This window comes from Thunnus maccoyii, chromosome 14 (genome assembly GCF_910596095.1).
Source record: "Thunnus maccoyii chromosome 14, fThuMac1.1, whole genome shotgun sequence".
Taxonomy (NCBI): Eukaryota; Metazoa; Chordata; class Actinopteri; order Scombriformes; family Scombridae; genus Thunnus; species Thunnus maccoyii.
The window spans coordinates 24,705,013-24,724,029 of record NC_056546.1 but is presented as its reverse complement, the minus strand read 5'-3'; the positions used below and the strand labels follow the sequence as shown (position 1 = coordinate 24,724,029).

Sequence of the window (19,017 nt, the reverse complement as noted above, 5' to 3'; positions counted from 1 at the left end):
ATCACTTGTCTCAGTGGCTGTTGTTTAGCAAAAGTTAAGTTTTCTTGCTTTAAAAGTCAGTCTGACAAGTTCGTGCCAGGCTTTGACAAAGTGGAATATGTTAGAAAACAACAAATACAAAGAGGAGAAACTTTCATAAGGTTTTTGGAAGAAAAAGAAAAAGAGAACTCTCCTGGCAACGTGTAATGTTTGTGGCCGAGGTTCTATTAAAGACCATCAGCTAAGCTGTGCAGCTCTGTCACCCCTGTTGAGAAGCAAGCGCCTGTCCTTACTGCCAGACTGCTTTTGAATTATTTACTGCACACGCCAGTGGTTATGGCTGGATTTTTACAACACCAGCAAGCAGAGTGCTCCTCGCTTACTCGGGCACAAAGCACTGCATATAAAAAAAGAGCAGCACAAAGAGGTGACGGCGGAGGGAGGCGCCGGCTGTGAGCAAATAGCCGCACTCAGTAGGTAACTCACCATGCACTCGGGAGATTGACAATGTAATGCATTTCAGTGCGTTAATGTAAATTCAAAACTATGACGTGAATGACCTGTGTACTCAAGGTTCTTTATGATAAAGAACAAAGAGACTGTGCTGCTATGGCGTCAAACACATTTTATCAACTATGTCATATCAGCTGTCGGATGCATTTAGGCATCGACAGCTCTCAGTCTAACCACACGTATGACTTGCTGTGTGTGACAATAGTTATAAGAAATAGCCACATGGGATTAAATCAGATCTCTTGAGACTTTACATTAATAATAATATCTAATATCTTTACATTCCCCTGTGCATAACCAGTATGAGCTTAACACAAGTGGGGAAAAAAATAAAAAGCACAAAATAGGCAGTGCTGTTCTATTTCAAGTACCATATCAACACTGAAAGGAGGAGACAAGTCTTGTACCTGCGAAAGCCACCTGTCAGCGCTAGTATGGCGTCCGGCGTGATCGCATGGACAGCTTCGTCAATAATGTTCCCTAGGGCTCGGGCCTCCGCTTTACTGACAGCCCTGGAGATGTCTCCATAATGCAGAAAACCTGCGGGGAAAAAGACCACGTGGATATTAGTCTGGGAGCCGACCATCAATCATAGCCATTTGCTCTGGGGAAGTGGAGAGTCAGGGTGAATTAAAAGTAAGGTAAAATGTGATATGTTCTGCCGGCTGATAGAAGGCGACTACCGGTGCACGTCTGCTGCAGACACAGGAGGATTTCATCCACTGTAGAGACTGAGCTAAATTATGAGTGATTGATTGATGGGCATCCACAGTCTTGTTGATTTCATGCATCTCACTTTTTTTTTTTCTCATTCTCTTTTTTTTTTTCCCCTTAGATGAACAGATGCTACACCACCAACTAATTAAAATAAATCTTCGATGATATTTCTGTCTTTACTGCAATAAAAATAAGTGTTTCTATTCTTTTAGGATTTACAGAAAACAGTGGAGAGATCAGGGTTCAGACACATTTTCCGTGTCAAAAACTCACATTATTTCTCTGCACGGAGTGGAGACCGCAGTGTTCAGAATGATGGATTAAGACTAGTTTGATGAAGGTGTCTGTCAGCATAATACATTATCGGATGGAGTTTCCAAACTGAATGGGGAACCTGCGAGCAGTAGTGTAATATAATGTCTTGAATTACCACTACATGCGGTGCTACATTATATGCATCCAGCGACATCCTGAGCGGCGGAAGAAGCGGGAGAATGATGCAGACAAATAAAAAAGCTGCATATCGGTATTTTCCTTTGTGACATTTAACCACGTACGTTAAACACGGAGAAGAATTGCGGCTGATGTTATCTACATGTCTGGATGCTCCTTTATTGCTGGATTACTGTTCACTCAGCTGTTTTCTTAAGATTTGCAGACAGCAAATATGCTCTGAACTATGATTTTCTACAGTTTCCATCCAGGTTTTTAAACCAAGTCAAAAACCTTCATCTAAACTCAATCTGTAATTAAACATAATAACAATATCACAAAATTAATGAAGGACAGTTTGCCCACAGATAGAATATGAGCCACAAATCTTCCTTTACAAGTGCCACAAACAGCTAAACAAATCATAACTCTCCCACAGGAAGTCAGAGACCTCTTGTGGTCTTCTCTGCCCAGCTGATTGATGAGAGCTCATGTGAATTCCACAGCAAGTGTTCCCCTTCATGGTCACTATTCATTGATTTTTATTAAAAATACTCCTGCTGCCTTTTCCATTGTGTTTTCACTGTTAACTCCCTGCTGCTCTCATCTCACTTCAGAGAAAACACATTACAGCTAGAGCCTCCCATAAGGAGCCTCCTATGGGACCAAAAAGGACAAAAAGTTCCAAATAACATGCAGGCCCCCCCTGAGAGAAATTGAACGATTAGTTCTTTGAGTCTTTCTTGGAAGCAAACTCGAGTTGTATTTTTCAGTCTATAATTTGCGGAGTGGCTGAGTGGGGATGGTGTGATGTTGATGTACCATAGTGCTGCATCCGGTTTAGTTGAATGCTGGGATCTGCCAGAATGCCGTTGAATGAGCGCAGCCCTCTGTGGTACCACTTCTCCGCCGTCTTAGGTCCAACCCCAAACACACTTGTGAACAGCTGGCAGGAAACGAGGTAAGGGCGTAATCAAGAAGACATGCTCTGAAATGACAGCTCTTCTCAGAAGGGGTTAGCTTTCAAAGTTTTGAAGAGCTCTATGTCCTTAAGAGACGGCAAATGCAAATCATTTTTACAGCGATTTCACATCACCGAAATGGAGAGAAGGCAAAGTGAGGCCAGAAAAACTTGACAACAATGGATTTGTTTTCTGTTTACTGACCTTCAGTGTTTGATACCTCTCATTAGACAGTACTTTCTCCACTTCAAGCGAACGGCCATATTGAAGGAACTCCTGGAAAACATAAAAGCAGATGATATTATTAAAAACAGTATTGGTGTCAGCATCAGCATGTTTTCCCTTGGTTTTTGTTCCATCAGCAATTAACTAATTGCCCGAAATTACAACTCATTTAAAAACAGTTTCCACTTAAATCAGGTGCTCCTCGTGTTCTCATTTCCATTTCTTTTCAAGGAATAACGACTTTGTTGTTGTAAAACCTGGGATTAATACCGGTTTTATAGCGTTCATAAAAAGCCCAAGGTAATGTTTTCCCCAGCTTCTATTGTTTGCTCTGAAACAACTTTGTTCTATGTTTAATTGTCTGCCGCTCTCAGCAAAGAGATTTAATTTGCTGGTCACATATTAAATGTCTTTATTATATGAAGGTGTAGAATCAGGCAAGTTAATATCAGCCATCTTCCACAGGGAAACTGTAAAAGTTTTAAGTGTTGACAATAAGTCTATATATTTGCGTTTTACAATAGCTTTATGTGTGCATTTTAAGCTTGTGCATAAAAGGATGACATCTAGGATCAATGAACCGGTGAACCTAAGATCCAGACTGTGAGTACAGTGCAGTTTAAAGCAGCCTTCACTGCTCAATGATGCATCCACCCGTCCACCTCTGCTTTTCAACCGTCAAGCTAAGGCCAACCCCAAACGCAAGGATAATGCTTCGACACACTCGCTGCTCCGGGGGAGACACACTTCTTCACATGCACGACGTTTCTCACATACACACAAAACACATACTGACTACTATTCATCCCCAACTCTGCCTCAGTGCTCCCAGACTTTCATGTCAGTAGGTTTATATCTTTTCCCCACTTTGGATGTTCAGTCAGCAGCGAGCGGCTCAGTCGCTGCTGACAGTGTGTCACTCCGATGTTCACAGGCACATCAAGCGTTTTGTTTTTACTCTGTTTGTTTTCACTTTGTTTTTCGTGTCATGTCATTTTCTTGTTTTGAGCCGCGATCTGTTCAAAGAGACAACCTAGCGAAAAAAAACTCACCGTGGGTGCACGTCTGAATCATGTAAAAACAACAAGAGGGAGAGGTCATTCACAGGCAGTCTAATTTGGTCTCTCTGGGACATTTATGTTATTTTGGTTAATGACTATGTCTCAGTGCTGACAGATTTGACAGATTTTGAATCTTGCTCTGAGACCCACAGTGTGTGAGTTAGGTTTAATGTGTCAGAGTCTTGGACTGCTAAGCTCAACTTGTTCTTCTACAGGGACTCTACGTTCTCTTCAAGCAAGCATTTCTCAACACTTTCCCTGACAACCTGCCATGATTTCTGCCCTGAGCACGACAGTAGGTAAGGGGATGATTACCAAGTGACCCAATGAGATTTTTTTTTTTCCCAGAGACGAGACACATTTGTGCGATGCCTGTCCGAGTGTGTGCTTATGTGTGTGGCAAGTTTTGTTAGTGTGCCTGTTGAGAACTTTAAATTTCAAAACTATTTTTGATATCTTTTTGAAAGACTGAATTCAGAATTGCTTTTTTTTACCTTCAGTAACTCGCAGATAATGTGTTCTGCAAGATGAAATTCCACTTCGTTGTCACCTCCAGAAAGCATATTTGTGCAGATTGGTATTGTAAGAAGAAGAAAAGTTCAGCAAGATTCTTTCTGACAGTGCTCTAAAACAACTGGCACGATATTTAGGAATACTCTACCACACTGAAAATTTTTTGAGTATAAAATATTCAACCCATGTAGGCTTGAGAAAAGTTTGTGTTGTGGTCCTTCACAGAGAACTGCAAATACAATGGATTCTAATTGACTCCTTATAGCTCTGACTTTCTGCTGGAAGTACCTTATTTTAAGGATAAGGGCTGGTGTTATTCTACAGTATGTTTCTTGTTATCAACAACGCCCACAACCAACAATGTGTTGTGGCTCATTGGTGAGTTTTTAATAGTTTCTGGACACTAAAATTGAAGTCTATGGCACAGGAATAAGCTAAATCAGGCTTTGGCTATACAGACCAATTCACTGTTCCACTTTTAATGAGATTTCTTGAGAATATCACCAGACTTTACCTTTAACAATTTATTGGCAAAGCGATGATTGTTGATGATTAAAGAAATTATATGATTTTGTAAAAAGCATTAATTATAATTATATAACCTTATAATTTTTTTGTGCTTTTAGTTTCACTAACTAAAACCCCACAACCTCCAACGTTGGCCAGTCTGTAAGAATATATAAAAACAGGCACACAAGGCGGCAAAAATAAAGTTGGAACATACTGGATATGCAATTAAAGAGTTGGATTTTGCTACAGGAGTGGTTAGAGAAGTTTATGTGCACATTTTGAGATGTTTTGACATATTTGCCATGGCTCTCAGTCACCAATTTATAGCGCCATAAACTGCTGTAATTGTTGTTTATTCCAGCTGACTGTATTGCAGCTTCCATCCTCCATGAGGGAGGAAACTACAAACTTAAGAGCCACTTTTCAAGACTACAGGGGGTCAAGTGGTTGATACTCAAAAGATGGATTTTGGTTGAAATAGCTTGATTTACATTTCTGACAAATAGTGAATCATATCTTGAGCTTGAAGTGAAACTAAGTTATAAAGTGATTCAAGTCTGGTATGATAATATTTTGTGTGATGACTGAGTTATGAGCTGTTTAACTTTCATTGTCTCATAAACTATATTACTATTTTGTACAGGAGTTAGTCACACAGTAATATAGGCCAATAAAGATCATGGTTTACTGCTACATTAAATGTCGATGCTGCTTGTTTTGTGTGTTTTAGTTTGTTTACTACAGATACTATCACATTTATTATAATGAGCATTTTTCAATGCATTTTTCAAAGTGATTAGCTTGACCTTCTTTCATTCCAAGCATCCACTGGTTTTAGATCATTTCACTACAGTGTGAAAATCAAATTCAAGAGAGGTAATCCATCCATTAATTATTTCCAAGCATGGACTGATCTATCTCCTTTGTGGATAATTCAGAGTTTGCTGCTAAAAAAGACTTTGCATTCACAAGCTGTTTTGTAAGAAAATCAAACCCAGACAACCAATGAGCTATTGTGTATTTTGTGAAATGATAACAAGAAAAATGTCTGTTGTAGTTTGTTTAGTATGGCTACTTACACTACTTTCAACACATAATACAGAGGAAAGCTTGCAAATGGTTGGCTGACAGCTGGACTGAAGCTGTGCTTTACCTCCATGACTGCCTTAGTGCGTTCTCCCAGGCAGGGCAGGTCCTGAATGGCCCCCATACACCGCACCTCCCAGGACAGACTCTTGAGGACAGACGCTGCTCTCCTGAAGGCCAGACACGAACCTTCATTCTCGTTGAATTCAGAGCTCTCAGCCAGCACTTCAAAAGCATCCTACAGGGAGAGGGAGGCAAGTATGGGTGAAGGGTGAGGAAAAAGAGATGGAAAATAAAATAATAATATAGCAGATATTAGACTGCAAAAATACTTTTCCACCAGAAAGGTAACAAGATGTGGGAAGATGCAGGAAACACCTAGAAACCCGTGGAAAGAAAGCAAGGCCAAGCAAAGATGTGTCAGGTGTGCATTCACGTGTGAGATGCAGTGACCCGTAGAGGAACCAGACAGGGAATGGAACTCCCTCCATTTCCTTCCTGCCTCCTCTATCACTCCTCTCTGTCTGTGTCTCTGTCCCTGTCACTGTACAGTAGGACCTGCTGCATGTTGATTCTCTTCTGGATGACTGGACAGAGACATTAGTGGCTAGCAAAACACCAGACAGGAACCTGTCATTTTCCACTTGTTCACTACAGGCTCCCCAGAGGTGCAGCCATGGACTTTCCCTCTACAAAGGCAACATGTTCAAATGCTCAAATAGGCTCCAGCCAGGATCATGAAAGGAATGAATAAAGGAATAGGTATACTAGAAAGCACTTAGAGAAAGAACAAGTCCACACAATCCTCTAACTTGAATTCTAAAGGAGTTTATTTTAACAATAGGGAGTGTTATGTTTTTAGCCTTGATGTGGATTCATATCAAAAAAGAAATACAGCCAGACAATCTTGTTGAATTTTGTAGAACACCTAAACTGTGGTCATGCTAGGATTTAGTACAAGAATAAACTATTCAAGTGAGTTGGACTCATGACCACTGAATTATGGATTTTCAAATTCATCATAATTGGTGAAATGCAAATTCAAATGAAATGAGAATTTGTACAGTTGCTCTGAGTGGAGAGGTGCAAGAGTCCTCTAAATATAACTTTTACACAATGCATTCAATAATTCTGGAAAAAATAAGCCATAACTACAAGAAATTAGCAACTTGTTATGGTACATGGTACAGCATTTAAAAAAAAAATTGACAACTTTTTTCAGGGTTGTCCTAATCTGTCATGAACCAAATTTGGCAAAGAATTTGGATTAAATATTTGTATTAGGTCAGGTTAAAACATGTTTTCTTTTCTTATTAAAAAAATGAAATGGAGGAAAATCAGTGTGGATGGAAACGGGTTTGACCAAGGATTCAAGAATAAAAAGAATTTTAAGTCCCCCTTCACTCAAAAATATGTTTTTCTTCTTGGATGTTTGAGCTTCACTGTGCATAATGATGTATGTGCAGTTTGACAGTAATTTGACACTAGAAGGCTGTTTTGCATTCATCTGCAAGAAGTAGAAATTTTCTCTGTGCTCATTGAAAATCCGATTTTAAGAGCTGGACCCATAGACATATATACGTGGGCCCCACATGTTGCTGCGAGGGTTAGTCAACATCGCCGCCATATTGGACCAGGAGGCAAGACTGTTCTGTAAAAAAATACAAGTAAACAGGGGAGCAGCTGTTTTTCTGGATAAAAAGCACCATAACGTTTATATTTCTCAACTGAAGTAATTTTTAAATTCAAGGGTTTATGATCTCAGTGGAATAGAAAGATTTTGAGAAAGCTGTGCTGTGATGTGTGCCATGCTAGCTTGGTGACAGATGCTGTACCCCATGAGCAGCGCTAATAAGAGTAAATAAGAGGCTAGAGGAGGCCAAGCCTCCCCAAAATGATTCAAGTAATTCACAAAAAGCTTTTTGTGAATTTGGCTTGCTGATTGATATTTGGATGTAATAGCTAACAGGTTATTTTGGTGAGAGAGAGACCTTTGTTTTCTGAGGGAGGACAAAAATGCCATCATTTCATGAAATCTCAAGTGGCCCTTGAGTGTTGCACAGTATCAGTCTGTTCTGTTGTTTAGTACTAATATACATTGCTTTTCATCCCATATTTTCAAGAGGAAAAGGAAAGCCCTTCAGTTTTTTTTGTACTCCACATAGATCATAAACTCTTAAATATAAAAACAACTCACTGAAATCAGTTGAGAAATGTAAACCAAATGAAATGTAATAAAAGCTCCCCTTTTACTTGTATTTGTTTAGAGGCCAGTCTTGCCCAGTCCAATATGGCAGCGACATTGACAAACAATCTAGCGGCAAATACACCTTCTACGTATTTATGTCAACAGGCGGGCCTACGAGCATGATTTGTGACATCACAAATAGTTTGGAAGCCAATCCTGGTCCAATATTCAATTTACATAAGTGTGATGTGGAAACATGAAGTCTCCAGTGCACAAACAGTGAGAATAGACTTTACAGTGAAGTAGGAGACATCTTGTGTCCAGCAGTTAAACTTCTGAAATAAAATATATCTGCATATTATGGAATTTTTAATGATTTTTAATATTTAAGAGTAGATGCCATTTTAAGGATTTTACCATAGTGATTATACTTTTTTTGTTGAGAAAATATATCAGACACACATTATTGTTCCAAGCAGAATATTCTTATATTTGTTAATACATGTCTATAGGGGACCACCTCATATTTCAAAAGTTATTAGAATGTGAAAACGAAAGTGCCATATAAATGGCCACATGGTGGCACTATCCTCATCAAACCTTTAAGTCCAACTGAAGTCATATTTAATCATCTCTCTATGCTGCTTGGCTCCTTTCTGACTCAGCCGGCTGGGGGGGGCATGTAAATGTCTTGCTTGATTGACATTAATTGATTTGATTGAAAGGCTGCCAGAGTGCTGGTGTTACACCAGATCAAAGACAAAGTAAACAAACTGCTGTAGTTACAAGTCACGTTGTGTCAACTCACAAACAGGGATATTGATGACCAAGCATCTACAGGTCCAAAGTGACATTTTCAAGTATGTTTACATGCTGTTTAATGTAATGCAGCTAAGCAGCTAATTAGCTACCTAGTCCGCAAACTGACGTTAGAGGTGCACTTTTCCCCAGTGAATCTTTGTTTGGCGGCTCATTCAACAAGCGAAGGTGCAGGACAAGACGTGTATTCATGTTTTTAAGCTCTTCCATTCCCCCCTTCCTACCATAGACCTATTTTTGTCTTTTTTAAGGGGTAGAAGGGGGATCTTTAGGGGGAGATAGCAGGTCAAAAGTATATACCACATAGAAGTGGTGTACATCATCTGAGAGCTGGGAACTTGAAGATTAAATTGAAATGCTCAGCAATGTGTGTCAAGTTTTTCTAGTCATAAATCTGTAGTAAACATTGTGTTTTGGTTAGGTGCCTATTCAAATTTTGAAAGTTTAGAGTACATAAGGGCTTGGAACATTACGATGGAAGTATATGATGGCCATTCACATGCTTATTATGTATAATAAGTTGTTGGAGCAATTTTTAGGTTGATACCATTTGTTATACAGATTTGGTGCAAAATTTTACCATTTTTGACCACTCGACAATTGATAAAAATGGTCAAACATCCCTCCAAAATACCACATTAAGATACCAAGACCTTGTGGAACACCATAGAAAAATTCATGCTGTGGTTTGGTATCAAAAACTTTTGACATTTGGAGATTTCTGTAAGAATTGCATTTTTCAGCAATTGGATGGCAAACTCTTCTGTTCAGGAAATTGCTCAGAATCCCCCTTATTGTAAATATACCTATGAAAGCCATACATCCTCTGAAAGCCCTAGGTCTCTAGTTTGTGGGTGTAAAGTTTCATGAGGCTGTGATTACCCTAAAGGTCACAATAGGTCATTTTATATAGTGAGGTCAAGTTTCAAAAAATAGTCTCACTGCAATGCAATGGCTACTATGGGGACACATGAATACAGTTGGGGTCATTGAATCCACAAGAGTCTCAGCTTTCCAGTCAGACCCAATTTATGCAATTCCAAGACTGTTTAGGGACCCCAGTATGCAGAGATATTCAAATACATCATTTTTAGAATAGGTGAAAATAACATTTATATTGCATGCAAAAACAACTGCATAGTTTTTGACCAAAGCTGCATGGGAGTAGCATAAAGTGGGCATGTCTGTAAAAGAGAGACTCATGGGTACCTATAGAACCCATTTTCATTCAGGTGTCTTGAGGTGAGAGGTCAAGGGACCCCTTTGAAAATGGCCATGCCAGTTTTTCCCTCACCAAAATTTAGCCTAATGTTGGAGCGCTATTTAGCCCCCATCCCGACAAGCTATCATGGCATGGTTGGTATAACTTAGGTTGGTATGATGCCTTAGGTCTTCTAGTTTCATATGATACCAGAATCCTCACTCTAGCTTTGAAACTGAGCTTGCTACACCCTCCGAAAGACAGTAATGTCGGCTGAGGACGCCAGCATCCTTGGGGAGTTTAAGAGGTTAAATTAGACAAGAGGAAAGAGACTTGACCAGGAAAGCTAATGTGAGTTTTTGTGGCTCTTGTGTTGTGTTACAAGATGCTATTAGGCTCAGTGTGACCGTCTGCTCTGCCTATGAACGCCGTATTATTGCTTTACTCAAGATTTGATTTGGTGTATTAAAATAAGGACCCCAGCTATGTAGGCAGATAACAGAACATTTATTGAATTTATTGAATCAATGAAAAACTAGGAGGAGCCATCATGAAAAAGAAAGAATTTAAAATATAAATTTCTCCCTTTTGGTCTCTGATATTTTTCTCAAGGGAGAACACAGGCCAAATGATTTACAGAGCAGATATGTATGCTGTAGAAGACCAAAACAATGCATTTTCAGTTGGATTTTAATCTTTTATTCCTTGGTCTATGCACTAACTTTCCACACTATTTAGTTGAATTAGGTTGGGTAATTTTTGAGATATTCTGCTAACTAAAAGTAACTTTCATAAAAACAGACTAAATGATTCAATGATATAACATCAAAACCATTGGCAAGCAATGGATTAGCAATGGATTGTTATTGCACTTAAAGCAATTAAAATGAGAAGTACACTTCACGAAACAATGTCAGTGTCACACTTCCCAGTGTTGGCACACAGCTGTACGTTTGGCACTGTGTTCAGCTGGACTGTTTGACAGTTGGTGTCACTGCAAAACTGATACTGTTGCGGAACCAAGTGGAGAAAAACATGTCACAACAGGAGAGTTGAATCATCAGTATAGTTATTTAGTTAAACAGGTAATATTTGTTTGTGGGCTATGACCAAACATTTCAAAATAAATTGCGGTGTCAATATCTCTGAGATGGAGCAGGCTGGTGCAGCGAGAAATAAAGAGCTGCAGGTGGGTTTTGTGGCTGTAATGTTTCTCCCATTATGTCTAATAAGCAGCCTGAAAATTTCTGCTAGTTATTGAAGCAAAAAGATGGAATTATATGAAATAAGATGCCAGGTGTACTTCTTCATATTCAGCCACCATGCAGCTTAAAAACCATCAAGAAAGACATTAACAATAAATGGTTGGAAAAACTACAGTATGTGAACATTTACGCCACCTACTCAAAAAAAGAATCATGTAGCACATATAAAATTTCATGGAAGAGTGGCTTCATACAATTATCACATTTCAGTCATTTATAGAAGCATAACACAAAATGCTAATGTGTCGCTGCATGAAAATCCTTGGGGTATTGTTCTTGCCAAGACCCCTTAAGCATGTTGTGTTATGTGCTTCTTTAAATGAGGAAAATGTGATAATTGCAAATTGCATTGGGTTTTTGCATTGGGGTTCACATTTCTGATACGCTATGTCACTTTGTAGCTGATATTTGGTGTTTTGCTCTGTACACCTCCCACAAAAATTTATTATTATTAGCTTCAAAGAAGAAACTGTCTTGTCATTTGTCTTCTATTATAAAATCCAGTTTCATAGACCAACAATGCCGTCTTCCTATCTTCTTTATTATACTTATGCTACTGTCCATTTCCATATAACTACAATAATGTAAAACATAATGTTGGTGGTATTTTCATTCAGTTCATGCCATTTTAATTCAATTTTTCTAGAGGGTGTATTTATTTAAAGCCGCTGCCTTAGTTGATTTTTAACCATAAAGCGGAAAAAATCTCAAAAAAACCTTACCCTACAGACTACCAGCTAACAGCTTAGGAAGCAATTGCATTTTCCCACTGCGTCAACAATAGTGCACTCATAGACTAGACAGTTTTGTGGCATGCTCTTGTTGTAATTACTGAAACATGGCCACTGTGTGTTGCTGTACTCAATATAAGGTTGCAATGAAGAAATGCACTCCTGCATACACAGTGCTCTCTTCAAGTTGCTTCATTTCTAAAGCTCAGCTGCAGATAACACAACATACATTTGTAGCAAAAAAGAGCAACATGGGCATTTTAATGGAGTCCTTATTTTCCACCACTTGTCATATGTTCAAATTGTCTTTTTAACTTTCACTTATTATCACTTATTTTTTTAATCCTGGTTTGCTCCACTAACATCTGAAAAATAACATAGGTCTACTTTGTTTTGATGTTTGACTCGCTGCCACTCATTTATATCTATGTAGCGTTTTATGCCGGGCTGGTGTTCTTGTGTGAACTCATGAGCAAGGAGTGGCTGGACTTATATGAGGTGTCAGTAGGAATAATGAGAACTCTTTCATACACCTTCCAACAGAGCTGCAGACATGGGCCTGACACCTTGTCTACCCTGGACAGCCATTTTAGCCCTGTTTTTTTACAGATTTCCATCTTATTAAAAAGATACACTTCCATTTTAACCAATCCTGCTGTCTTCACCTGCCATGTTTTTTCACACATAACTGAACATAATTTTTTGGGGGCTTTTCAGTGCAGTATATACCTAAGCTTAACAGATTCATTGTAGTCACTGACAGAGGGAGCAGCTGCTGCCGACATGCTGGTTTTGCTATGCTGCTGGAGTAGACAATGTTTGACTGTCATTGGAAAAGAAAACAGGCAACTGAGTGTGTTGGACCTTCTCTAAAACCTCAGATAGCACAAGGACTGCAGGAATTGGTTGGTAATCTCTCATGACATTTGGGTCAGCATTTCATATTATGCTAACTCTAGCATGCTGCTACTCTGCCCTTTATGTAATGCATGAATCAGTAATGTTTAAGAACAAGACACAATAATTGAAATAGATATCAGTGAAATACTATACAATACATATTGGAGGAGAAAAAGAGTAAAGCTGAAGAATTCCAAATCCTGGACCTGGACCTTGATGCAGCCCAGTATGACCCTAGCTCAGGACAGACTTGGCCATATATATGCTGTGGTTCCTCTCCTCTGGCCAAGCCCCACTCTGAGGTCACTGCACCACCCGCAGTCTTGTGCAGACATGCAGCCTCAGGTCAGTGAACAGCAGACTTAAGTCCAGCTCACCCAGGAGACGCACTGACCCGTTTACTGCAGCACATGGAAAAGGAATGACCCTTTACATCCCGGCACGCACACACAAATACACACATACACACTTACACACACAAACACAGCGGGGCTCTCCTCACAGCATGCAATGAATAGGAGAAGCAAGCTCATAATTGGAGAGGTGAGAGGGCACATTTGTGTGCAGGGTGTGTTACAAGTAGTTTGTCTAGATGTGTTAGGGCTACAGTACGAGTGGGGTTCCTGCCTCTTCACAAGTAAGAACAACCACAGGGTCATTTGGTGACCACAGATGCCTGACACTGTGAGCCCAGGACAAGAATACCCTTCTCTGCTCTATACTGACTGTTCACGTAGATGTAAAACCTGAGAACTTGAGGAAATATCATGAGAGCACATAGAAAAACAGTGTAATCTGTACATAATGTTCATATGTTTATGTTCTAAATTTGGAGTCACATACAAACTAACACAGGTGTAAATCAGTGTTTAAACAATGTATTAACAGCTACAATACACTATTTGTTCTATGTATAGTATATTTCCAGTCTTTGTGCTAGGCTAGGCTAACGCAATCCCGGACTAATCTCTCTACTGAAATCACAGAGATTAAAATAGTATTGGTCCTCATATTTAAAGTTGCTCCAATTAATATTAACAATGGGTCAGATGACTATATATGTGTACTATGAAAGGAGTCACTCATAGTGACAAAACTACAAAGACTCTGGTATTCCCCTCAGCTCTCTGTAGAATTTTAGCGTCTTTCAGCTTGTTTTGTTTTACAGACCATAACTTTATTGTTTTGGTTCACTCTCAGTGCTCTCATCAATCTTGTTTCCAGTTGCACGCAGCAGGCAGCTGTTTGCTGTGAAAAGCTCTGTTACACCTACTATGTACCACCTGCCTTGCATCACGCTGCAGACAGAGAAGTTAGCGACTAGCTGGTGAACATAGTGGAGGATATAGCTGCTAAAAAGCCAGATTTTTTTCTCAGGAGTTAGTGAGATCAAAAACAGAGCTAAATTGAGAGTGAATATTGAACTTCACACACGACAAATGAATGCTAATCTTGCTCTGTGTCTGCTGGATGTGTAAAAAAGCAACTGTTTGCTAACACGGTCGGCGTATTACTTTATAATAGGTGAATGTTGTGTTTCCAGTTTGTTGCGCTGCCCCAAAGTGACAAAAAATAAATGTATAAGTTAGTACAATAAATAAATTAATTCTCAAAATGATGGTTTATTTTTTTAAATCTGAAGTTATTGTCTTGATACTAATACAGCGTTTTAATTGCTTATTGGGTCTTGTTGTAAAATGTTCACCTTCAAGAAATGAGGGTCTCCTAAAATGAGTGAAACATTGGAAATAAGTGGAACACCCAAATGCCACACATAATTTCTCACCTTTCCAAAAACTGGATTTTAGGACCTTACACACACACACACACACACACACACACACACACACACACACACACAAACGCTCTGCAGCCAGTCTGTCAACTGTCATGTTCACGTAGCAGCTGCATGGAGTCAGCGCTGCGGGCTCGAAAAACCACCCTGCATATGGATTCATCTAATTAATGAGAAGTTAAGGCTGGTAGGGGGACTTAGTGCGCAGGGACGTTGATATAGCACGCCGATTTACCCCCCACCACCGGATATCACGGACATGCCTGCAAGTCATGTTCACACAGCAGCCCGCCTCGCTGCATGCGCAAAAAGAAACCATGAAAGGAGGTCAGAGAACCCACTGAGAAGAGATTCAACACGATTAACAGCTAGGAGATGGATTTAATCTATCCCTTATCTAATTAATAAGTAGTGGACATAATTTGGATTTTCTTTTTTTCCATGTCATTTTAAGGTTTATCTCAAATAAAGAAAAGGAGTGTGTCTAATTTGTTTTCTTACAATGGAGTAATTCAAAAGAAAGTTGAAGGCATTTTGATCTGAAATCTAACATTTGGGGATTTGATCTTGACAACAATATGAAAACCTGAACACAGAGAGCAAAGGTAAATGTCTTGGGACAAGATACCTTTCTCCCAAAAAGTGAAGTTTGACCCTTTTCTGATCTTTATAGGTTTTTATCTTTTGGCTGTTTAAGTCATAAATATTAACTCCACTGGGTGATGTAGGGAATCAATTTGATTTGAGGTTCAGCGCTCCCATACCATCACCACCACCCTACCCCCACTCCCCGACTCCCCTACCCCACCCATCTCCTCCTCTGTGGTGCTTGTCCTATCAATACGTTGCAGGCCTTGTGCTGAAGGGAAACAAATTCATGATGTTTCTCTCACTGACTCTTTTTTTCCCCTTCCCTCATTAGTCTGGTACACTGTGTGTGTTTGTGTGTGTATTGTGTGTGTATATATATATGTGTGTGTGTGTGTGTGTGTGTGTGTGTGTTGCCATCAGAGAAAAGGCATTCAGTGCTGCACGTCAATCAGCCTAGACACAAATGTCAATTTTTGTGTCTGCGTATGTCAGGCTTATGGTGAAATTATGACAGTAGAAGACTCAAAGCTAAGCAGATGAAAAAGAGAGGGTGTAGGCTTGACTTGTATGTGTGTACATGAACACTGATAGCTCGGATTTCCCAGTCACAGCAAGAGCAAGAAACAACAAGAGTGAGAGAAACACAGTAAGAATGGTTGGGGGGGAGGCATAACAAAAGGGCAGGGGGAAGTGATACCAGAGTGAAAGAGTGTGTGTGTTTTTTTTTTTTTTTGGGGGGGGGGGGGGGGTTATAACAAAAGGGGCAGGGGGAACTGGACTGAAAGAATGTGAGGCAGGGATGGTGAGGGATAAAGAGGAAGCAGCGATGAATAAATCAGTAGTGCGTGGTTGTGGAATGAAGGGCCGCTTGCTGCCAGTGTGTGATTGACACCTCACTGGGGTGCTGCTGCTGAGATGATGCTCATCCTCTCTTCCAGATCCTGACGTCTCTCTGCACCACCTACATCCTCCTCCTTCACCAGCACACCCTGCTGAAATCATTGCGGGTTGTTACTTCTGACACTTTGTCTGTCCAACGGATCCCTCTAAGTATACAGTTGTATGTACATGCAGCATACACACCAAGATGCAATGTACACATATACACACACACACACACACACACACACACACACACACACACACACACACACAACACATACATATCATTTCAAGCCCTTGCTCCACTACATTTTATCATTGTCAAATAAATTGGTTAAAAAAATAAGCTTTTTTGGTAGTGGTGAAAATTGGTCAGTTTTATATGTTTATTCTTTGTCTTTGAGTATTTCTGCTAAAACAAGCAAACAATTCCATTTGAAATGTTACTTGTAAATAGAAACACGCTCACAAATCCTGATGTTGAACAATCGCACTGTGCTCAGAGTGTACCTCGCCATCTATAAAGAAATAGTTCAACAACTTTCATATCAGAATTAGATGAGAAGATTGAAACCACTTTCGCCTGTGCGTTAAGAATGGAGCTAAAGCCTTAAAGAAGGGGGAAGCAGCTAGCGTCGCTTACACCAAAGTTCAAAAATATGCCTAAAGCCCACTAATAAATACATTCTATCTTCTTTGTTTAATCTATACACAAATTACAAGTTGTGGTTTATGGGGAGTTACGTGCTGTAAGTATTTCTTGAGGAACAGCAGCAGTGACCTTAATAAACAAGATACAATGTGTTGATAGTGAGCTCTAGAAGTGAGCTAATCTTTATCATTTCTTTCCTCTAGTTCAATTCTTAATGCAGACATGAGAGGGATGTCAGTCTACTCATCTAATTCTCCACAAGAAAGCAAGTGTATTTCTCAAAATGTCCAGGTTACCCGCCCTGAAATCCATTAGTTAATTCAATGTTTCCTTCATCTGTGAAACCTGTCCCTGTGTTTTCTATTCTTCTGTGTTTCTCAACTCCGACTCACCTCATTCCCTGGAGCTGGCCACGTTTAACTTTCAGTGCATGCTTTATGTTTTTGTAAACATTTAGTGATGATGCACGAAAAAATATTACATTGATGCTGGTGTGAAAGTCCAAGGGTTTCATTTTTTGGAAATTTCTCATTTCAGAGTGTCACCATGAATAAATAAATAAATAAGTCACAAATTAAATGAGACATTAAATATATAAATGTTGAATTTATTTGTGTATTTATTCATTCATGTATATATACACACACATTTGCATATTTATTTATTCATTCATGTATGAATTTATTTATTTACTTATTCATTTATTCACACATGTATTTATCCATTTATAATTTTATTCACATATATTTTCATTTATCCATAGTGTAACTTGCTGCGGCGACAGAACTAAATAAACTTCATCCATCAAAAGTCAGGGGGCAGTATTACAGTAGAGTATTACAGACCCAGCAGGATCTGGGATCGTGAATACAGCTTCATTAATTTAAATTTCTGTCAGTCAAGGCTGATATCATTCCAATTCGTTCAGTGAAGCCCTCAATCTGATCTAAAAAAAGCACAGGAATTGGCATTTGCCTCCATCTGTTCAGCTACAGCCAACCTATCTACCATTGTAGCACGCAAGATTTCATTAAGATCCACACTGGGTGCTGCCATCTTGAATTAGGCAAAAGCAGTAGATACAAGTTCAACCACCGGCCGCAGGGCAGAGTCTGTCCACTGACTTTTGATGGATGAAGTTGAAAGATGTATTTATTTTGCTCGAGCAAGTCACAATGTGGATAAATTAAAGTATATATAAATAAATAAATTATAAATAGATAGATAAATAAATGTGTGAGTAAATGAATAAGTAAATAAATTATTGAATATATGAAATAATAAATAAATATACAACTGTGTAAATATATACATAAATGAACAAATACAGAAATAGATTTAAAATTTATATATTTAATGTCTCATTTCATTTGTGATTTATTTATTTATGGTGACAATTAAGCATTAAATTATAGAATCATATTTTTCCATTAATTTAAACATTTACTTATATAAATATATATTATATATTTTTGTATCTACATATTTAGTTTCAGCCCTTTGAACCATCCATAGATCTGTATTCACTCTGCAGCCTGCATTATTCACTGTATTATAATGTGAAAGTCTACCACTAGGGGGCTCAAGAGTCCTCTGGTATCAATCATACTAGTAGAATCTGCACGAATAGGAAATTTATTCTGTAATATATGTTGAGTTGATTTTCGAGCTCAAATGCTGGATTGGTAGGGGCTTTTCTTTCTTTCTTTTCTTCGCAAATGATATAACCAAATACATAATACAAATAAATAAAACAAAAGACATCAGGACTTCAAGACAAACCCACACCGTTGTGGTTGCTAGGTGACAGTGGCACTGGTTAGCTATGGCACACAGTAGGACAGGTACTGTACCAGAAATATCACTCAGCCATTATACTGGACTGCTGTATGTTTGAGCCAGATAAGCAGCATGAAAAGAAGCCAGAGAATAATGTAGCCCCATCACAGTTACTCAACAAGTAACTGAATGATCATTTTATCCATGAAAGTACAG

General features: G+C 39.0%; 1 protein-coding gene across 1 annotated transcript in view; it reads right to left on the bottom strand.

The window, feature by feature from the left end:
* dntt (deoxynucleotidyltransferase, terminal) overlaps positions 1–19,017 on the bottom strand; it is an 81,928-nt gene that overhangs the window by 48,476 nt on the left and 14,435 nt on the right. The window contains exons 4-7 of the mRNA XM_042434264.1: positions 6,066–6,236; positions 2,808–2,879; positions 2,464–2,587; positions 900–1,032 (exon numbers count right to left, since the gene is read on the bottom strand). Coding sequence (XP_042290198.1) covers positions 900–1,032; positions 2,464–2,587; positions 2,808–2,879; positions 6,066–6,236 — 500 coding nt within the window. The remainder of the gene's footprint in view (positions 1–899; positions 1,033–2,463; positions 2,588–2,807; positions 2,880–6,065; positions 6,237–19,017) is intronic.